The sequence below is a fragment of the Chiloscyllium punctatum genome, chromosome 24, assembly GCF_047496795.1.
Source record: "Chiloscyllium punctatum isolate Juve2018m chromosome 24, sChiPun1.3, whole genome shotgun sequence".
NCBI classification, from domain to species: Eukaryota; Metazoa; Chordata; class Chondrichthyes; order Orectolobiformes; family Hemiscylliidae; genus Chiloscyllium; species Chiloscyllium punctatum.
In genome coordinates, this window is record NC_092762.1 from 76,514,205 (window position 1) to 76,537,543 (window position 23,339).

At 42.0% G+C, this 23,339-nt stretch overlaps 1 protein-coding gene across 2 annotated transcripts in view; it reads left to right on the forward strand.

Moving 5' to 3' along the window:
• LOC140494710 (guanine nucleotide-binding protein subunit alpha-14-like) overlaps window positions 1-23,339 on the forward strand; it is an 88,335-nt gene that overhangs the window by 55,083 nt on the left and 9,913 nt on the right. For both annotated transcript variants that reach the window (XM_072594223.1, XM_072594224.1), the window contains exons 3-5: window positions 5,281-5,435; window positions 10,299-10,427; window positions 13,102-13,231. In XM_072594223.1, the coding sequence (XP_072450324.1) occupies window positions 5,281-5,435; window positions 10,299-10,427; window positions 13,102-13,231 (414 nt within the window). The remainder of the gene's footprint in view (window positions 1-5,280; window positions 5,436-10,298; window positions 10,428-13,101; window positions 13,232-23,339) is intronic.

A 23,339-nucleotide genomic window follows, 5' to 3' on the forward strand; every position in this document is an offset into this window, starting at 1 on the left:
GTCCTGGAATCCTTTGTCTGGAACCACCTTTGGAGACTCATGACCATCAGCACTGGGTGGTTCAGTGGTTCATATGGAGAAGGCCCATCAACACACTGTCAGGGCAACTAGAGTCAGCAATAAACGAGGCCTTCACAGTAAGGCCCACATCCTCAAAAACATTTTGTTTTGAAAGTTCAGCATTTTGATTCATGGCACAGGTTCCTTGATAAAATATTAGAATGTTTTCTTAAACATTTGGAATGAATGATGTACCATTAAAGATATGGCTTTTCACCGCAGAATGTATCTATAAACAAGAGGTAGTTAGAAAAAGGAGGAAGATGAGGTCAGGGAACCTCAGTGACAACAGGCAATTTTGTTTCAATATTAAATTGTATGTGCAACAAGAAACAGGATCCTGACAGAAATATTATCTGTTTGGCAGAATGAAGCATTTGCTCAGACTAAATTATTTTCTTGCCAGACAATCTCAAGTAGGTAACTTCACACTATATATCCTCTATCTGCTTTTGCCAGTAAAGTGTATTAGTTCAGGTAGCCAGCATTTATCAGCTGTGACAACAAGCAGCGTGGAAAGAGCGATAGAAAGGGAAATATTTCATTTGAGACTTATTCATAAAGTATTTCTCTTATAAGTTCCATACAGGAACAGTTAGGCTTCAGAAATCACATTTTAGGAGGGAAAGCCATTCTTGCTTCACTTCTGAATTATTCCATTCAGTAAGAACGATTACGTTGGAGACTATGGAAAGTTAAAAGACTTAACATCCTGAAAGGTTATCAGTGCTCTGGAACCAGATAGTGTTGATGTCTCCCTTCCATGCTCACTGATATGAAACATATGTTATCTCCATTCAAAGAGCAATAAATTAACTTAAAATAAGTGATCTTTACCTGTTTTCCTTTAGTATTTATTTGTTGATATCCGAACTACAGAAGGTGCAGTCCCTCCTCGTGTGAAGTTGCTGTACCTGTATTGCCCACATTTCCTATGCTATTCTTGTTCACCAACAGGGGGTTCTATCTGATCACATTTGCTATGTTTAATCCTCGTTGGCCTATATTCCAGTGTACCAGGCTATGTAATCTGTATGTTTCTACTGTATATACTTATTCCTGGGATGTGGACATCACCACCTTGGCTAGTGTCTATTACCCTTACCCAATTAACCCTCAAACTCTTGTTAGAGACATCCCAGCGGGCATTTAAGCGTCACCTACATTTCTGTGAACCCAGAGTTGCATTTTGGCTAGCAGATTTCCTTTCCTAAAGTGCATGAGTTAACCAGATGGATTTTTAAAACCATTGATCATAGTTTCATGGTCACCATGACTATAGCAATGGTCACCATGAGACAAGCTTTTTAATTCCAGATTTTCTTGAAATTCAAATTTCATTATTTCCCATGTTTAAATTCAAATCCACAACCCCTAAACAATAACCTAGGCCTCTAGATTATCAGTGCAGTGACATTGCCACTAGATCACTGCCTCCCATTATCATTGCATTCCATTCTCCATCCTCATAACCCTGTAATCAATTGTCAGTTTCATATCTTTTGTCCCCCTCAATTTGTGCCATAAAAATTCTTAACGCGGGCTGGAACGAAATCCTTATCCTCTTTCTAATGACATATTCTGTTTGCATTGTGGTACTGTAATTCATTAAGCCCCGATAAATTTGATTTGTACTTGATCATTTCAAAATTTATGTTGTGTCTTGGACCTGGGACTCTCCCTCAAAACTAATATATACTCAGCCTTAGTAAGAGTCTGGTCTTGAGCAGATACAGTGTGAGGCGAGTGAAATAACTCCACAGAGGCTGGTATCCTGTCACCAAGTCATCCTTAATTTACACATGAACAGTCCTTGACTTTTGTACTGCGTCATTCAGAGTCAGGTACCAGAGTGTCAGTATCTCTGACACTCATCCTTTTTATATGTCAGCCAGGGCTCCCTGATTGAACCTGATTAACTGCCCCAATGAGAGAACACAACTTCCATGATGCCGAGTTGACTGACATTGTTACAGTCACTATAGTGAGTGAGCATCCACAAAGGCACCTTCAAGTCTGTGTAGCTAAGGTCAGCTTTGGTGGTGATAGAATGTAATTTTGGTGACAAACTAACGGCAGGAACAAAGGTGATACCAGCTTGTGATTAAACAGGATGACCAAGCAAATCTCCTAAACTAGTAATAGAACAATGGAAGTGAAATTCTTCCTGTAGATAATTGGACTGAAAAAGGCAGTGTGTGAAGGAATTTTCTGTTCATCTGTGCTTTTGTATTAGATTCTGAAAAACAGTAATAATTCTTTTGGCCACATAACATACCATACCTAAGATACATTTGGTGGCACGGTGGCACAGTGGTTAGCCCTGCTGCCTCACGACGCCAGAGACCTGGGTTCAATTCCCGCCTCAAGCAAATGTCTGTGTGGAGTTTGCACATTCTCCCCGTGTCTGCGTGGGTTTCCTCTGCGTGCTCCAGTTTTCTCCCACAATCCAAAAATGTGAAGGTTAGGTGAATTAGCCATGCTAAATTGCCCATAGTGTTAGGTGAAGGGGTAAATGTAGGGGAATGGGTCTTGGTGAGTTACTCTTTGGAGGGTTGGTGTGGAATTGTTGGGCTGAAGGGCCTGTTTCCACACTGTAAGTAATCTAATCATACCGAAGACTGGATCAAAAAACATTTCTCTGTTAACATCTTGATAAACATTTTTGGTTAATTGTTGAAGAATTTAAATAGCTAAAAACAAAAGGACTCTGAAAAGCTTCTGGTTGTTTACGAAGCAACATTCATTGTTGAACATAAAATATTACCAAGAAATTTTGATTGAGGCAAAAAGAGCCTTTTAATTAAAATTGAGTTCTTTTTTACTTTGGACTTCCTATACCCTCTCTTTAACAAGGAAGAATTGCTTATGCCCCAAATCAGCCAACATTTGGGAAGGAGAGATAGTTTAATGGGAATTCCAACATTATTTTTTCCAAATTCTGTCGACTTTCACCTGCTCATTTACTTCAGATTCCCAGTATCCATGGATTTAATTTTAGCTAAAACAAAGTGATTACACTCGCAGATAGCTTCTGATATGCGTGCTGCTCCCCATGTTCAGAATGGTAAGCTTCCCATGGAGAGGAGACTGATGGTAATGGAAGAGGATCTGGAAATTCTATCTCATAGCCCAGCTGTAGAGCATAACCGTTACCTCATATTCCAGCTGTGTGGAGGGTGTTAGTCAGATATTTAATGTCAAGCATTTCAGAAACAATGGAATGAACCAGATTTCAATTAACAAGATCTATGCAAACTTATTGCTTGGGGTCCTCTTATGGCATAGTGATAGTATCCCTATCCCTGAACCAGGAAACATGGGTTCAAGTCCAGCCCGCTCTGGAGCTGTGTAATAACATCTCTGAGCAGGTTGGTTAGAAAATAAGGTTACATTTTTAAAAATCAAATTTACTGCTAAAAAGGGCCTTGTGGAAGTATCCTTTCAGAAGATCTGGGTTCAAGCCCGACTTGCTCCAGAAATGTGTCCTAACATGTCTGACCAGTTGACTAAAAATATTCAACCTTACTGCATTGACATTGTGTAATAATATGCATGAATAGACTTGACAAGTAAAAATGCAAACAGAACAGCAGATTCAGAACGGGAATAACTGTAGTTCTTATGGAAAAAAGAACTCATATAATATTAACCACATGCATTGAACTTCTTAAACATAATAAAGATGTGACTTGTTTGTCAAGTATTTGTCATTCCCACTCACATTTTGTTAGGTCTTGAAAGTTAATTTCACACATTCTCCTGAAAGGTTGAGTGATGTAGTCGCTGTTGCTGAAGCAGGGTTGTGGCTCGGTCAACACTGAGTTAACTAAATTCAACTAGAGCAGTGGTATGGGTACAACAACTAACCACCATATTGGCTAATAAGAGAGAAAATGTCTGTTTTTCAGCAACATTTATTGGAATTACACATGCAGATGTTCATTAGCAACAAGATTGGGTTCACTCATGATCTTCTTAGTGTTGAGAGTCTTGTTACTGTGATGGCAGTCATAGAGTCATAGAAATCATCCATGCCAACCAGATGTCCTAAAGTAATGTAGTCCCCTTTCCTAGAACTTGGCCCATATCCCTCGAAACTCTTCTTGTTCTTAGACCCATCCATGAAGCATGGATTTTGGGTAAAGGGGTGGAGAAATAAGTGGTGTCTCTGCATTCCACTGAGCAAGCCTTCAGTAAGGGATTAACTTCTAGTAAGGAAATAAAACATTTCCAGGTGAGGTACCCCATAGATCCCGACCATATGACAATTCAATCTATTGCTGCAAGTGCTATGCACTGTGCTAATACAACAGCCAATTTCAGAGCCTCTGTGTATTACACTGAAGAGCTTATAAAGTAAATACAGACGAGGAATGTGGTGAATTGGGATGAGAATGATGGGTGAATAGGGTTTATTTTTGGACAAACCGACAGTTGAACAGTGGCAGATCTTCAGGCAGCTGTTTAGAGTAGTGTAGGGTCATCTTGAAGTTTAACAAGGCTTTGAGTGGTGGGAATGGATTGGTCATTGGTTATACATCCAAACTCGATTTTACTTTCTAAGGAAGTGAATGTTGAAAAGGCCTCCCCATTGAATCTCAACCTGACAAGGTCCACGAACCAGAATTTCAGCAGCAGAAGTGAAAAGAGGATCAGAATGATTTCAAGATTAGAGGTTAAGGGCAATGTTCAGGTTCTGTGTGAGATTGGCATTTGGAGTCATCCCACTGTATGTGAGACTTTTCATTGTGAAACAGTTATTTTTGCAAACTCAAGTGTAATTCTCCATGTTGTCACATGATGTTTCCATCATGTGTATGGGAATAGGAATATAAGGAAGAAAAGCAGTGTTCCTGATGCAAGATTATATATTCATTGCTCAGTAATATTCTGTGACATTTTTCATGACAAATAACTAATCTTTGAATCAAATGTAATTATAATTAGGAGACAAAGAATAATTGACCAGAGTGGCAGACCTAATTTGATCCCAGTTTTCAAGTTACCTATTCAGTTATGTTTATATCTCTATTACAAATTCGCATCACCACAATTAAGGTGGCTTTACGTATATAAACTTGCCACACTATAATCAATCGTGTTGCTATAGCAGGTCTTTCTGTTTAACTTCAATTTATGTAGCCATTTAAAGCTTGTTGAATTTAGGGAATCCAATCTGTGTTAGTGCTACAATTTGCATTCCTATTTAATTCACAGGAAAAGTCTCAGGTAATAAAGGATTTAGAAGCCTATAAAATCACTACTCTTGAAAGGCACCATGCAGATGCAATTAAAAGCTTATGGAATGATCCAGGAGTGAGAATGTGTTATGAACGACGTCGGGAGTACCAGTTGCTTGACTCTACAAATTAGTAAGTCTTTGTTATTTTAATTTCCTTTCAGAGGTTCCCTCCTGTTCAGGAATTCGCTTAAATGTTCGCAATTGTGCCAATCATTGCAATGCATACAGAAAGTACTGGAGAAACTCAGCAAATTGGGCAGAATCTGTAGAGATGGAGAGAGGAGAGTTAACTCAATCACTGTACATTAGTTCCATTTGTCTGTGCTTACTTGGATGGTAGAGGAAAGCAGGGAAATTTGCTTTCACAATTCCATTGTATTTTTGCTTTGTCTCAGACCCCAGACACTTGGTTGGTCTCTATCCCAGCAGTCGAAGAGTGTGGTGCTGGAAAAACACACCTGGTCAGGTAGCATCCGAGGAGCAGGACAGTCAATGTTCGCGCATAAGCCCTTTGTCAGGAAGGACTTATGCCCAAAGCGAAATCCTGATGAAGAGCTTATGCCCAAAACATCGATTCTCCTGCTTCTCGGATACTGCCTGACCGCTGTGCTTTTCCAGCACCACACTCTTCGACTGATCGCCAGCATCTGCAGTCCTCGCTTTCTCCACTTTCTCTCTCTATCTCAGCAGTCTTCAGAATTACACCTGGTTGCCTTTTGAAGTGAATTATATTATGAAATTTAATGCTCTTCTGTGCTAACTTGTTCCATGCCAGTATGAAATAATTTCCCCTAATCCTTTCTAGTGGAAATGAGAGATGGGATTTTCATCTCAGGACTTCCCTGTTCATAGATACAGCCTAAATTACAGCTGATTTTAAATTGGCTTGCCGCCTGTTCCAATCTTTGTCCCACACTTCATTTAAACAATTGGCAGCTCTTCAAGAACACCTTATTAATATTCCATAATGACACAGTTAGGAGTCCTGTAGAAATTTCCTGTCAGTCAGTGCTGTTACCTCTGTGTCATGAGCCTTGGGTGTGACAGGTTGGGAAGCAGCCAATGGGAGTACTAGCTGAAAGGGATTATAAACTGCAGTCACACCAAGCTGTGGAATTGGTCATTTGTTTATTCCTTGAGGGATTTTTAAGCCTTAGAGAGTACCACAAGGTGAATTGCCTGTTGCTGTTTTGCATGATTGCATAAGGGGAGGTGATGGCCAAGTATTATTATTGTTAGATAAAAACAAATTACTACAGATGCTGGAATCTGAAACCAAAAAAGAGAAAATGCTGGAAAATCTGAGCAAGTCTGGCAGCATCTGTAAGGAGAGAAAAGAGCTGACGTTTCAAGTCTAACTGACCCTTTGCCAAAGTTACAGATGCTGCCAGACTTGCTCAGATTTTCCAGCATTTTCTCTTTTTTAGTATTATTGCTAGATTATTAATCCACAATCTCAGCTAATGTTCTGGGGACCTGGGTTCAAATCCTGCCATGACAGATGGTGGAGTTTGAATTCTATTAAAATAAATCTGGAATTTATTGATAACCGTGAAACCATTATTGGAAAAACCCATGTAATTCACTAGTGTCCTTCAGGAAGGAAACTGCCATCCTCACCTGGTCTGGTCTCCATGTGACTCCAGACCCACAGCGATGTGGTTGTCCCTCAATTGCCTTCTGAAATGACCTTTCCTCCATCATAAAATCAGAAGTGAGGATGTTTGCTGATGATTGCACAAGCTTTGGACTCCCCTACTCTGGGGGAAAGACCTTGGCTATTCACCCTATCCATGCCCCTCATGATTTTATAAACCTCAATAAGGTCACCCCTCAGCCTCCGATGCTTCAGGGAAAATAGTGCCAAGCTATTCAGCCTATCCCCATAGCTCAAACTCTCTAAACCCAGCAATATCCTTGTAAATCTTTTCTGAACCTTTCAAGTTTAGCAACATCTTTTTTATAGCAGGGAGACCAGAACTGAAAGTGGCCTAATTAATGTCCTGTACAGCCGCAGTATGACATCATAACTCCTATACTCAATGCTCTGATCGCTATCCTGTCTACCTGGACTCCATACCCAAAGCAGTGGGGTTGACTCTTAACTGCCTTCTACGATGGGCAATAAATGCTGGCCCAGCCAGTGACGCCCTCACCCCGTTAACTCGCAAACCTAGATCTTAACAGTTAAATCCAAATGGCTATTACATTAAGAGGCCTAGTTAAATATTGGACTCACCTGTGAAGTGCAGGTCTATTGACTCCTACACTTCTCAATCATTTCTTTAATTCCTATAGGTTCTAGACATTGCTGCTTTGAACAACATTTATTGCCCATTCCTGATTTCTTATGAGAAGGCAATGCAGAGCCTACATTCTGAACAGCTGTAATCCTTGGGGTGTAGGTACAGTGCTGCTAGATAGGGAGTACCGGGACTTTGACCTGACGCTAATGATGCAATGGTGATATCAGGACTGCACATGGCTTGGGGGAAAATATTCAGGTGGTGGTGTTCCCATGAATCTATTTCCCTTGTCCTGCTAGGTTGTAGAGCTGGTTGGATAGTCCTGCATATCCTTTGTGAGGTGCTGTACACCTTTATAGATGGGACACATTGCTGCCATGTTGAAGGTGGTGGATTGGACAGGGGCTGTACTCAAGTGGCTTGCTTTGTTCTGGATAGTGTCAAGCTTCTTGAGTTAGAGCTGAATCCATCTAGGCAAATGGGGAGTATTCCATCGCATTCCTGACTTGTGGCTTGTAGATGGTAAATTGACTTTGAGGAGACAGGAGGTGAGTTATCACTGCAGATTGTCCAACTCTTGTAGCCCCTGTGTTCATATGGCTCATTCATTTCAGTTTTTCATGGTCCCACAATGTGTATATTGAATGTCAGGGTGAGATAGTTAGATTCTCTCATTTGAGAAGGAGATTGCTTGGCACTTGTGTGACATGGCTGTTACTTGCCACTTATTTTGACCAAACCTGGACATTATGTAGTTTTGCTACATATGGACACGGGCTGTTTTGGTACCTGAGGAGCCTGACATGATTCTGTAAATTATACGATTAATTATCAGCAAATATCCCCCTTATTTCTGACCTAATAGTGGAGGGAAGGTCAATGATGAAGCAGTTGGCTTTGGACACTACCCTGAGGAACTCCTGCAGAGATGTCCTGGAGCTGAGATGCTTGACCTTCAACAACCACAACCATCTTCCTTTGTGCTAGGTACAACTTCAACCAACGGTGAATATTCCCCTAATACCCTTTAATTTCAGATTTGTTCTGGCTCTTTATTGTCATGAAACCAGAAATTGTAAGCAAAGCACAGAAGATCTGGCAACATCCGTGGAGAAAATGCAGAGTAAACATTGTCTTCAGAACTGTTTGTTTCAGATTTCCAGCAAATGCAGTTCTTTCTTTTTTAACTCCTCAATTCCAGACTCCCTCAAATGTTGCCTTGATGTTGAAGGTAGATGTTTTCATCTCACTTCTGGAATACAGATCCTTTATCCATATTTGGGCGAAGGCTGTAATCAGATCATGAGCTGAGTGGTCCTGTCCGAACCCAAACTGAGTAACAGTGAGCAGGTTATTGCTGAATGGGTGCTGCTTGATAGCACTGTCAATGACCCTTTCCATCACTCTGATGGTTGAAAGTGGACTGTTGCATCAATAATTGGTGGGATTAGATTTGTCCTGCTTTTTTTGTGTGTCCAGGACATTTTCCACTTTGTGTAGGTGCCAGCATTGTAGCTTGGCTAAGGGCATGGCAAATTCTGGAGCTCTAGTCCTTGGTGCTATTCATTGAAATGTTGTAAGGACTCATAGCCTTTGTAGTATCCAGTATCCTCAGTCATCACATGGAGTGAATCAAATTGAGAGATTATCAGCATTTATGATGCTAGGACTTCTGGGGGAGGCCGAAATGGTCAAATAGTCAGCACTCTTGGTTGAAGATGGTTGCCTGATCTTTTAAACAGAGGTAAAAACTGAAATTGCTGGGAAAACTCAGTTGATTTGGCAGAATCTGTGGAGAAAGAACAGAGTTAACCTTTTGGGTCCAGTGACCCTTATTCAGAATGGAAAAAAGAAAGGTCAGCAGAAGGGCCACTGGACTCTGCTTTCTCTCCACAGACGTTGCCAAAGATGTGCAGGTTAGGTGGATTGGCCATGCTAAATTGCTCAAAGTGTCCAAAGGTGTGCAGGCTAGGTGGATTAGCCGTGGGAAATGCAGGGTTACAGGGCTGAGATTCTCCAGCAATTTCTGTCTTTATTTCTGATTACCAGCATCTGCAGTTCTTTGGGGTTTTTATTTCTACACCCAGGTAAAGTGTTACCCCTGTCATTGAGAATGGGTCATTTGTGGAGTCTCTTCCTCTAATTGGGAGCTTAAATCACCCACCAGCATGCATCATTGGATATGGCAGAACTGCAGAATTTACATCTGATGCATCAGTTGCTGGATCACTAAGCCTCTCTATTATATCGTGATCTTTGGTAGTATTAAACCAGAAGCTGGCTTGTTGGTGACTAGATGGTTTCAGGTTCCAGGTTTTTTTGAAATTTTAAGTCCCAGTTTCATCCCCAAGACTTCGCCACCTATAATCCCGCCCCCAACCAAAACAATATGAGGATTTGGTTCTCAGATTTGAAATGTTTTAACTTCTTAGTGAAAGTTCATATTTACTCCTGTTAAACAATCTCTCTTTTAAAATTATTGATGAACAGTTTCTGTATAGAATCACCAACTCAGGCCATTTCTCAGATGCTTACATCAAGAAGAAATGGGAAATTGCCTGGTACTGTGCACTTTGGAGATCAAATGACCCAAATTGGGAGATCTTAATGATATATCTTTCCTGTAGTTCCCTCCCTTGAACAGACAGTCTATATTAACGTACTTCAGTGCTGTAATTTGAGGACACAAGTCTACTCATTCTTCCTTTCCATTCTAACTCACAGGGGTCTGTTCATTTCTTTTGCAGTTACCTGACAGACATTGATCGTATTGCAGCCAGTGCTTACATCCCAACAGACCAAGATGTCTTGAGGGTTCGAGTACCAACAACAGGCATCAATGAGTATTCATTTAACATGCATCAGGTCTCGTTAAGGTAGGCTGAAATCACTTTGTGGGAAAGAGAAGAAAATTACAAGTTATTGAAGCTACAAGATCCTTGCTCAATAATATTAGCAAAAGACGTTAGCAAAATAACCTCTTTAATCGCTCTCATTTGTTTGCTAATTGTCATGAATAGAGTAAAATAGAATGGAGGTCATCAATATTTCTAAAATGAGAGAAACATATTGTTCAGTGATGCGATTATGTTTTATATCTAATTTTCCATGTGTCTGCTGCTAACTCACACAATAACTAAAGTATGCTTTGCTAGGGAGTTTGAAATTCAGCCCAGCAATGTAATTTTTAATGTGTTTTATTTCCACCTCTCTCCATTTCATTCCTTTTTTCCTCTCATTCTTTTTCTATCCTTTCTTCTAATGAGCCCCAGTTATTGGAGCCTAATCTAGCCTCAGAACAGCACAGTGGCTCAGCGGTTAATACTGCTGCCTCACAGTACCAATGAACCAGGTTCAATTCCACCTTGAGGCAACTGTCTGTGTGGAGTTTGCATGCTCTCCCTGTGTCTGTATGAGTGTGCTCTGGTTTCCTCCCACAATCCAAAGATGTGCAGGTTAGGTGGATTGGCCTTGGAAAATGACTTGAACTGAATTTATTGTCACGTGTACCGAGGCATAGTGAAAAACTTTGTCTTGCGAGCAATACAGGCAGATCACAGAGTTAAATAGCATAGACAGGAAATAATAGGTAAATAGTGGCAAAAACAAAAACACAGGTACAGGTTAAGCGTCTGAGTCCATTCAGTATTCTAACAACAGTAGGATAGAAACTGTTTTGAAACTGGCTGGTGTATGTGCTCAGGCCTCTGTACGTTCTCCCTGATGGTAAAGGTTGTAGAGGTTGTCAAGGTGGGTGGACTTTTGAAAATGTTGGTGCCCTTTCCTTGACAGCGGGCCTGGTAGATGGATTCCATCGAAGGGAGGTTAGCCTTTGTGATTGTCTGGGCTGAGTTCACCACTCTCTGTAACCATCTCCGATCTTGAATGGTACAGTTGCCATACCAGGTAGTGGTAAGTCCAGACAGAATGCTCTTGATGGCACATCTATAAAAGTTGGCAAGGATATTCACCGTCGTGCCAAATTTCCTCAGCTGCCTGAGGAAGAAGAGATGTTGTTGAGCTTTTGTAACCAGTGGCTCCAACGCAGGGTAATAGGGATAAGATAGGAAGATGGGTCTGGGTGGGATACTGTTCACAGGGTTGGTGTGGCCAAGAAGCCTGATTCCACACTATAGGGATCCTATGATTCAATTCCTTTCTCATTTTTGCTGTCATTTTGACTTTAGTTGTTCATGGTAGCAAAACCAAAACTGGACTGAAAAGATTCATCTCATCTGCTTTCTTTCTTTTCACTGTTACCGTCTCTTCCACAGACCTACCTCATTCACAATCCTCATTCGATCCAGGATAGTGGACAGAAATCATGGCTCCCACTGTGCTCCTGGACCAGAGCTCTGAGATACCCCTTTCTACCCCTGCACCCAACTTGAGTACAAAGGCCCTCTCTTCTGCCCAGTTATTGGGCCCTAATCTAGCTTCCTGTCCTGGTACTGGTTGCATCCCTCACGTTTCTTTCACTGCCTCTCCTACTCAACCTTTCTCTCTGTCATCCCTCTCTCATTTTCTGGTCCTCTCCTTCTCTCCCCCTCATTTCCTACTTTTCTCATCTCCTCTGCTGTTTATTCATTAATTTAGCTTGGGGAGCAGAAGGCATGACTGAACCAGATTCAAAGAATTCAAATAGGACATGGTACTTGGAGAAATTGACAAATCCTGGTAATTATTTTTAGTAAGATCACAAGAAATAAGAACAAGAGTAGGCCATTCGGCCTATTGACCCAGCTCTGCCATTTGAAAAGATCATGGTGGATCTGATTGTGATCTTGACTCCACATTTCTGAATATCCCACATCAACTGCCTTTTCAATCAAAAACCTATCAAACTCATGCTTGAGTGCTTTCAGTTGTCCAGTCTCCACTGATCTATATAGACACTAAGTAGTACAATTAGAAAATAGTTTCAAATGTACAGGGAAATTGATGGCCTCTGCTCTCCTTAAAAGTGCAATGTTTTCTAGCCCTGGTTACACTCTGTTCGGGAACGCATTGCAAAAATTGAAACAAGGCATAACTTTTTACACAAGGTTCATTACTGGAGCAGAAGAAGTTAGTAGAATCAAGAATCTCATGAAAGCCAATGGTTTGTTGTCTGTTCATTTAGCTGGTTCACAATTTTCTGATGTGTGCGATACAAATCCACCAGGAATTTCCCATTGTAGATTCAGGTTTCAATGCTGTTCTTTGGCTATGGGTAACCCATAATTAAATTTCCATAAAATTAACTGAACTAGATTTATTTAATTGATATTGGATGACGTGCTAATAAATCTCACTGGAACCACTGAGTGTGATCTAAGGAATCTAGAAATTTATCTTATTTTTTTAAGGAATAAAACAAAAACTATTAACATTTGATGCTGAACCAAGTATCCTATGATTCATATTTAAAACTTTTATTTTTGTGACTATTTTTAAAAGCAATAATAACTTGCATGTGTTTGGATCTTTTCTCTGGAACACCACAATCTATTGTTATGCCTGATAGAAATTTTGAAGACAACTGATTCAAAGTCCTTCTCTAACTCTTAGAATTGTGGATGTTGGAGGACAGAAGTCTGAAAGGAGGAAATGGATTCACTGCTTTGAGAATGTCATATCGGTTATATTCCTGGCCTCTCTCAGTGAATATGACCAAGTCCTGGAAGAGAGTGAGAATGAGGTAAGATTCCTTCAATCCTTGGGGACTACATGGTGTGAAGTTACCTAGCCATAGACCTCTGCTTTCTTTATGGACTGTTGGGAATTAACTCCTATGTGGTCATTTTGTAAGTCTGTCTTGTCAGCAGGTATCCTGGCAGCTGACATTGTGAATCTGAAATTCGAGTGCATGCAAAATATGATTTTTCAGACTACTTGGTTTTAATGGAAATTCATGGCCAACATGTTCTTGGATTCCTGCAGTGCTCTGGTAATGGGGAGACCCTTCATCAGCAATCAGGTTATTGCAAATAGCTCTTACATATGGTGCAACTTGAACTTGGTTTAAATACAGTCTTTGAGGGCATATTGATATGAATATAACTTAAGCAAATGGGAGTATGGAATGTAGTTCCTTGTCATTCCCCTTTAATATTTGAAATAGTTTTCAGTGACTTTTTTTATAATGAGGTTCCTTGACATTTTTATTGTCCTTTCAATTTTATAATTGACGAGACAATGTAATTACTGGAGATCCACCCTTGTCAGTTTCACATGCATTTCATTGCAGTGACAGGTTTCCTGGCAGGGATGAGCTCAAGGCTAAATCAAATAGCCCTCCATCTAATTCCTTAACCACCTCACCAATCCAAACAACTACCCATCCATGCAACCACTGAGCTAACTACCTACCCATCCCAGATCACCGCTGTGATTAGAGTTCTTACAGCACCCTTCAGTTCATTGTGTCTGTGCAGGTCCTCAAACATCCATCTGTTTTCATCCAATCTTTCAGCATTATAAGCTATGGAATTTCAAGTGGTTATCTACATAATTCTTAATTGTCTTGAGGGTTCTTGCCTTGATGCCCCTTTAGACAATGAGTTCCAGATACTTATAACCAGGGTGAAAACATTTTCCCTCAAATCCCCTCTGAACCTACTTACTATTTAAGTTAAAACTGTGACACCTGCTAATTGACCTCTGTATTGAGGAGAAAAGTTTCTCTCTATATACCTTGCTTATGCTCTTCAGAACTTTTTACACTTTGTAATGTATTATCATTATTTACAAACTTGGTTCCTGAAGTAGAGACAAATGGATTTTTGATTTGCATGTCTTATTTTATAAAGATACAATCAAAGCCATTTGAGACAGACTTAAAGACAACCTGAATGGCTTTCTGTGTGGGAAATTGTGTCTCACTAAATTGATTGAGTTTTTTGAAGAGGTGACAATGAAGACAGATGAATGTAGATTGGTAGATGTTGTCTATATGGACTTCAGCAAAGCGTTTGACAAGGTAGACTGATTAGGTCACATGGGATCCAGGAGGACCTTGCCAATTTCCTACCAAATTGGCTTCAAGGTAGGAGTCAGAGGGTGATGGAGGTAGAGGGCTGCTTTTCAGACTGGAGGCCTCTGACCAGTGAATAAAGGAGGTATGGTTAGTAAGTTTGCAGAAGGCACCAAAATAGGTAGGGAAATGGATAGTGAAGAACTTTACCTCTGAGTACAATGGGACCTTGATCAGATGGGTCAATTAATCAGATGAGATTAATTTAGATAAGTGTGTGGTGTTGCATTTTAGGCAGGACTTATACAGTAAATGGTCAGGCACTGGTTACCAAACAAAGATGTAGAGTTTCAGGTGCACCGTTCCTTACAGGGAAAGTTGCAAATAGACAGGGTAGTCAAGAAGGTGTTATGAGCTATATTAAATCTTACAAATACTCTATCAATGCCCACATTAAGAATGACAATTCAGTTTCTTGTGAATTATCACTTTAAGTCTCCATACTTGCATCACACCTCTCATCAGCAAAGATCATTAATGAAGTCATCTATAAATTTTCCTAGATATTGTCTTTTTCTGTGGAATCTTGTTCTTTCAAGAATTTTATTAGTTCTAAGGTTGAACTGATTGTCAAAGGATTTCAGTATCTCTTTGAACGCACCTATCCTTTCTTTTACAAGCAATTGTTATGGACTAGGCCAGACCACTCAAAACATTCTTAAGCAGGCAGCTCAGACCATAACTTTGCAGTTTGTTTTGGTAAGTGTACAGTGAAAGTTACCCAGAATAAGATTAGCTATCAGGTTTTAAAACAGGCAAAAACTTTATTCACAAAATTACACAAAGAAAAGAAAGAACAGAATAAAGAATCCCTACAGCACCCGGTCTATCCAAACTAGACTTAATTATGCTGTTGCGAATATACACAATAGTCCCAATAAGCAAAGCCCTAAAACACAGTAAAAATAAAATAGAGGCTTACAAGTCAAAGTTAGAAGGGCAGGAGGTAAGAGAGTCTGTCAGCCTGTTTCCACACAGCCCATAGGAGAACTCCCTAACTAGTTCTGGACTGAAATGACCAGCTAGAGAGCTGACCACGCCCCCTTGATTTATACAGGTTACCTCTAACAACATAAAAGCTTTGCCCTAAAGACTCATTTGTTCACGTAAAAACAAAATGGCCTTTCACCTCTGTATCAAACCCAGCCGTTTCAGAACCCGGCCTGTTTATGACCCCCCTGGAAAACCAAGGACACAGTAGCCTTGAGAAAAGGAACAGCTTTTAGTAAAAAAGGACCAGCTTTGTGAAACCTCCCCCCTTTTAAAAATGAATGACCTATCAATATCAAAAGATGGCTTCATTTTTCAAAACCATTCAAAAACAAACTGGTTATTGGTCTAAAACACACCTATACACAATACGATCAACATTCAAACATGCACAAGGCTTTGTGTTATCCGGTGTGGCTAATACTGGGGCAGTGGTTAACACAGTTTTTAGGCTGTCAAATGCCTTTTGACAGTCTGCTGTCCACTGAAATGTCTTGCCCTTTTTTAACAATTTGGTGACTTAAGCAGCCACACTGCTCAAGTCCGGCACACACTTTCGGTAAAATCCACTCAATCCCAGAATCTGTAATACTGCCCTTTTCATCGACAGTGTGGGAAATTCCCCAATTTCTTTCTTTTTCGCATCCCGTGGGACCACTTGTCCATGTCCAGTAACATGGCCCAGGAAGGTAACTTGAGCTTTGGCAAATTAACTTTTATCTAGGTTTACCACCAAGCCTGCCTTCCAAAGTTGATCGAAAAAATCCGATAAATGCTGTAAATGTTCCTTCCATGAGTGACTATGAATCACCAGGTCATCAATGGAAACAACAGTTGGGTAAATCGGCAATGACCTTGTTAGTCAGTCTCTGAAATGTGGCTGGAGCATTTTTCATATCAAATGACATGACTTTAAACTGATACAGGATTAGTGGTGCTGGAAGAGCACAGCAGTTCAGGCAGCATCCAACGAGCAGCGAAATCGACGTTTCGGGCAAAAGCCCTTCATCAGGAATGAAGGGCTTTTGTCCGAAACGTCGATTTCGCTGCTCGTTGGATGCTGCCTGAACTGCTGTGCTCTTCCAGCACCACCAATCCTGTATTTGGTTTTCAGCATCTGCAGTCATTGTTTTTACCTTTTAAATTGATACAGTCCATTTGGTGTTACGAAAGCTGGAATTGCCTTTGCTTTCTCTGACAGAGGTACTTGCCAGTAACCTCTGAGCAATTCCAACTTAGAAATGTAAGTTGCTTGTCCCACTTTTTTGACACAGTCCTCCAACCGCAGAATTGGATATGCATCAGTCTTTGTAATGGAGTTGACTTTGTGATAGTCCATACATAACCATTGGGTACCATCTGGCTTTGGCACCATGACTGTAGGTAAGCTCCATTCAATGTAACTCACTTCGATTATGCCATCTTGGAGCATGCGCTCTATCTCCTTCTGAACCTGTGCCAACGTTAGAGGATCATGCCTACAAGGATGTTGCTTAATCGGAACAGCATCTCCTATCTCTACATCATGCACAACTAGGTCAGTACTTCCCCATGTGATAGTAATAACTCTTTTAGGACATTTTGATTTTCTTGTGGAAGGTAACTTAATGAATTATCCCAATTTTTGACAACTTCCTCATTGTCCAATTTGATTTGAGGAATGTCCAATTCAGAATCCTCCGAACTTGGTTCTTCCTTCTGTGCTGTAATCATTAAAACCTTCTCTTCTTGCTTTCCTTCCCTAACAAAATACCTTCTGAGAATATTCACGTAAGGACTGTCTGGAGTCCTTATCAGCTAGATCACCTCACTCAACTTCTTCTCAATTTGATAAGGTCCACTGAACCTGGCTTCAAAGGTTCACCTATTACCAGAAGTAAGACCAATACCTTATCCCCAATTGCAAAATTGCAAATTTGTGATTTCTTATCGGCTCCCTGTTCATTGTGTTCTATGATACTTTTAAATGCTGTCTAGCCAACTCCCAGGTCTATTTAATTGTTCTCTAAAATTTGACACATAATCGAAATGGGTAGTCTCTGAATTCTGACTTATTAATTTCTCTTTAATCAATTTTAATGGTCTTCTTACTTCATGCCCAAAAACTTAATTCAAATGGACTGAATTTGGTTGATTGATTTGGTACATCTCTGATCGCAGCAAATACAAATGGAACTCCCTTATCCCAATCATCTGGATAATCCTGACCATAAGCCCATAAGATGGTCTTTAATGTTTGATGCCATCTCGTTAACGGTCCCTGCAATTCTGGATGGTAAGCAGTAATTGCTTTGTTCCCAAGCTATCCATAACCTCCTTGATAGTTTGGATGTGAAGTTTCATCCTTGATCTGACTGGATCTCTATTGGTAGTCCGTATCTAGTAAAAAAAATTTGATTAATTTTTCTACAACCGTTTTAGTTGTGATGTTGCGTAATGTGATTGCTTCTGGAAATCTAGTCGACACATCCATTATTGTTAATAAATACTTATTCCCACTTTTTGTTTGAGGTAGGGGACCTACACCAATCCAGACTCTTGTGAAAGGTTCCTCAAATGCTGGAATAGGTATTAAAGGTGCAGGTTTTATTACTGCCTGTGGTTTTATGGTTAGCTGACATTTATGACACGTCTGGCAAAATTCAATGGCATCTTTGTGTAGTCTAGGCCAGTAAAAATGTCTTTGTAATTTAGCCTGTGTTTTTCTCACCTCTAAATGACCTCCAAGTAGTAGCTCATGCACCACTTGCAGCATGTCCTTTCTGTACCCTACTGGCAAAACAGTTTGGTGAACTTCTGCCCATTTCTCATCTGCTTGAATGTGTGATGGTCTCCATTTTCTCACTAAGACATAATTTGGTAAGCAATAACACACAGCGATGCATTCACTCTCCTCTGTATATGCCTTTTGATATAATTGTTTTAAATCCTCATCTTTTTGCTGCAACTCAATAAGCTTAGCCAGAGCTAAAGATACTTGCATGTTTACCTATTTGCTCCTGTTCTGTCCCACTTATCTGATCAAAAATGTTCCTGATAAAGCTATGTCAGCTTCCTTATCTGTGCCATTTGGTCTCTCCTGCTTCAGCTTGTGACTCTGTGCTCTTGTGACCACACAATCTGGGAAGATCCCTGGATAAACATCCTGCATTTGTTCCGTTGTTTGAGTCTCCACAGTTTTCAACTAGAGTAGGCAGCATGCCTACCAGTGAATCAGCTATGTCATTTGCAAGGACAAATTGTATTCCTGGAGCTGAGTTTGTCCATTACTCCTACCACAAATTCTCCACTCTTCTCTGGACACTCTAGCCTCACTTTACATAATTGAGCACTTTTTGTCTCATCATGAATTCCTGTTAACAGCACCTTTTCTGGCAATAGTCCCTCAGGCGTACGTATCTCCTCATCCATCAGCATCAGAGGCTGAGAGGATCCTGTGTCTTTTAATATTGTAACCTCTTTACCTGCTACTCCTGGCCTATGTGAATAAGCTCTACCATCATGTGTATATTTTTTAAGCAGATCTGGTACTTCCTCCTTAACCAACCTCTGATCATCTTGTACACTCTGCAGCAGTTGTCTAACTTACCTTGTGCTTTATGTTACCAGTCCAACAAAACTCCCAGGCTTGTCTGATTTTCCTACATCTGGCTTTCTCCTAGTCCACCAACGGTGATTTTGTGTGGCCCACTTTATTACAATGAAAACACTGGAGCTTTTTAACTTCTTTGTCCCCCGTCAAGGGTTTCTTTTTACCCTATCATAAGTTCTTCTTATGATCTTCACCGAGATCTACCTTTCCCTTTCCACATGAGGATTTCTCTTTGTGCCAACTTGTATCCTTCATGGACTGAAATTGATTCTGGAAGCCAAACCATGGTTTATGGACCAGCTCAGAATCATCAGACACTTCAGCTGCTACTCTCACTGTTTTAACTCTCTCCTCTTTCACAGGAGTTTGTATTACTTCCTCGCTAAGGTTACCTTCAGCTTTTATTTTCAGCCTTTTAAGCTGACTATCCTTTATGAGTGCTGGAAGAGCACAGCAGTTCAGGCAGCATCCGAGGAGCAGTAAAATTGACGTTTCGGGCAAAAGCCCTTCATCAGGAATAAAGGCAGAGAGCCTGAAGGGTGGAGAGATAAGTGAGAGGGGGGTGGGGGTGGGGAGAAAGTAGCATAGAGTACAATAGGTGAGTGGGGGAGGGGATGAAGGTGATAAGTCAGGGAGGAGGGTGGAGTGAAGAGGTGGAAAAGAAGATAGTCAGGTAGGACAAGTCATGGGGACAGTGCTGAGCTGGAAGTTTGGAACTAGGGTGAGGTGGGGGAAGGGGAAATGAGAAAACTGTTAAAGTCCACATTGATGCCCTGGGGTTGAAGTGTTCCGAGGTGGAAGATGAGGCGTTCTTCCTCCAGGCGTCTGGTGGTGAGGGAGCGGCGGTGAAGGAGGCCCAGGACCTCCATGTCCTCGGCAGAGTGGGAGGGTGAGTTGAAATGTTGGGCCACAGGGCGGTGTGGTTGATTGGTGCGGGTGTCCCGGAGATGTTCCCTAAAGCGCTCTGCTAGGAGGCACCCAGTCTCCCCAATGTAGAGGAGACTGCATCGGGAGCAACGGATACAATAAATGATATTAGTGGATGTGCAAGTAAAACTTTGATGGATATGGAAAGCTCCTTTAGGGCGTTGGGTGGAGTTGAGGGAGGAGGCGTGGGCGCAGGTTTTACAGTTCCTGCGGTGGCAGGGGAAGGTGCCAGGATGGGAGGGTGGGTTGTTGGGGGGGCGTGGACCTGACCAGGTAGTCACGGAGGGAAAGGTCTTTGCGGAAGGCAGAAAGGGGTGGGGAGGGAAATATATCCCTGGTGGTGGGGTCTTTTTGGAGGTGGCGGAAATGTCGGTGGATAATTTGGTTTATGCGAAGGTTGGTAAGGTGGAAGAAGAGCAGCAGGGGCGTTCTGTCCTTGTTACGGTTGGAGGGGTGGGGTCTGAGAGTGGAGGTGCGGGATGTGGACGAGATGTGTTGGAGGGCACCTTTAACCACGTGGGAATGGAAATTGCGGTCTCTAAAGAAGGAGGCCATCTGGTGTGTTCTGTGGTGGAACTGGTCCTCCTGGGAGCAGATACCGCAGAGGCGGAGGAATTGGGAATACGGAATGGCATTTTTGCAAGAGGTAGGGTGGGAAGAGGTGTAATCCAGGTAGCTGTGGGAGTCAGTGGGTTTGTAAAAAATGTCAGTGTCAAGTCGGTCGTCATTAATGGAGATGGAGAGGTCCAGGAAGGGGAGGGATGTGTCAGATATGGTCCAGGTAAATTTAAGGTCAGGGCAGAATGTGTTGGTGAAGTTGATGAATTGCTCAACCTCCTCGCGGGAGCACGAGGTGGCACCAATGCAGTCATCAATGTAGCGGAGGAAGAGGTGGGGCGTGGTGCCAGTGTAATTATGGAAGATTGACTGTTCTACATAGCCAACGAGACAGGCATAGCTGGGGCCCATACGTGTGCCCATGGCTACCCCTTTGCTTTGGAGGAAGTGGGAGGATTCAAAGGAGAAATTGTTAAGGGTGAGGACCAGTTCGGCCAAACGAATGAGAGTGTCAGTGGAAGGGTACTGTTGGGGACGTCTGGAGAGGAAAAAACGGAGGGCTTGGAGGCCCTGGTCATGGCGAATGGAGGTGTAGAGGGATTGGATATCCATGGTGAAGATAAGGCGTTGGGGGCCAGGGAACTGGAAGTCTTGGAGGAGGTGGAGGGCATGGGTGGTGTCTCGAACGTATGTGGGGAGTTCCTGGACTAGGGGGGATAGGACAGTGTTGAGGTAGATAGAGATGAGTTCAGTCGGGTAGGAGCATGCTGAGACAATGGGTCGGCCAGGGTGATCGGGCTTGTGGATCTTGGGAAGGAGGTAGAACCTGGCAGTGCGGGGTTCCCGGACTATGAAATTGGAAGCTGTGGGTGAGAGATCTCCTGAGGTGATAAGGTTCTGTATGGTCAGGGAGATGATGGTTTGGTGATGTGGGGGGGGGGGGGGGGGGGGGGGGTGAGGTCATGGTCGAGTGGGCAGTAGGAAGAGGTGTCCTCGAGTTGGCGTTTGGGTTCAGCGGTGTAGAGGTCAGTGCGCCAGACTACCACTGCGCCCCCCTTTATCTGCTGGCTTGATGGTGAGGTTGGGATTGGAGCAGAGGGATTGGAGGGCTGCGCGTTGTGAGGGTGAGAGGTTGGAGTGGGGGAGGGCGGTAGACAGGTTGAGGCGGTTAATGTCCCGGCGGCAGTTGGAAATGAAGACGTCGAGGGCAGGTAATTGGCCAGCGCGGGGTGTCCAGGTGGATGCAGTGTGTTGGAGATGGGCGAAGAGGTCCTCGGAAGGTGGGCGGGAGTCCTGATTGTGAAACTAAGCTCGGAGGTGGCGGAAGAAGTGTTCAACGTCACGGCGTGTATTAAGTTCATTGATGTGTGGACGGAGGGGGATGAAGGTGAGTCCTTTGCTGAGGACTGATCGTTCGTCCTCAGGGGAAGGTCTGGAGGGATGGTGAAAACTCGGCAGGGCCGGGAGCTGGGATCTGGTGTGGGTGTAGAACTGGGAGTGGGGGCAGAGCCAGTAACTGCAGCTTGGTTTTATTCACCTTTTGCAAAACTTCCAAAGACACCGCATCCACTTTCAGAAAACTCTTGACAACTGAAAGAGCCATTAGTATCCCAAGCTTTGTCTACCCACCCAAACAAACACCCAGAATAAAGACACTAGCATCTACCACTCGCTGTTTAAAATCCCAAAAAGAGCCCCCAGTCTGTTATGGACTAGGCCAGGCCACTCAAAACATTCTAAAGCAGGTAGCCCAGACCATAAATTTGTAATTTATTTCTGTAAGTGTGCAGTGAAAACTACCTGAAGTAAGTTAAATAGGTTGACTGCCAGGTTTTAAAACAGACAAAACTATTCACAAAATTACCCAATGAAACAGAAAGAACAGAACAAAGAACCCCTACAGAATTCAATCTATCGAAACTAGACTTAATTAAGCTGTTGTGAATATACACAACAGTCCCAATAAGCAAACCCCTAAAACACAGTAAAAATGAAACAGAGGCTTACAAGTCAAAGTTAGAAGGGCAGGAGGTAAGACAGTCTGTCAGCCTGTTTCCACACAGCCCACAGGAGAACTCCCTAACTAGTTCTGGACTGAAATGACCAGCTAGAGAGCTGACCACGCCCCCTTGACTTATACAGGTTACTTCTAAAAACATAAAAGCTTTGGCATAAAGACTTGTCTGTTTACACCTCTGTATCAAACGGTTTCAGAGCCTGGCCTGTTTATGACCCCTCTTGGGAAAAAAACCAAGGACTTAATATCCTTGAGAAAAGGAACAGCTGTTCGACACTCTAATATTTGCTCTAATCACAATTGTGCACAGAATTGTATTTACTTGTTCAGCTTCTGACTTAGTATTCAGTTTAGAAGCCATTCTATATCTCCTGTTTTGTCTGGGCTGTCCAATTTTGTGTTCTGTTTGGCCCATCTTGAAATTAAATCTTCCAGGCAGCACCATTTCTGATGCTACACTCTTCTAATGCGATAAGATATTTTAATGTCTTTAAAGATTTCTGTATTGCAGTAATTGAGGTTTACTTGAACATGGCTGTTCTGGAGGATTTTTCTGCTCTTTGCACCTTTTAATGGAGGATTCTGCGCTTTTGTCACGGTACGGGAAGATTCCTGACTTTCACGGTTATAATATATGTTTATCTGCCTTTTGTGGCTTTTCTGGAGGTTTTCCTGCCTTTCCCAGCTGT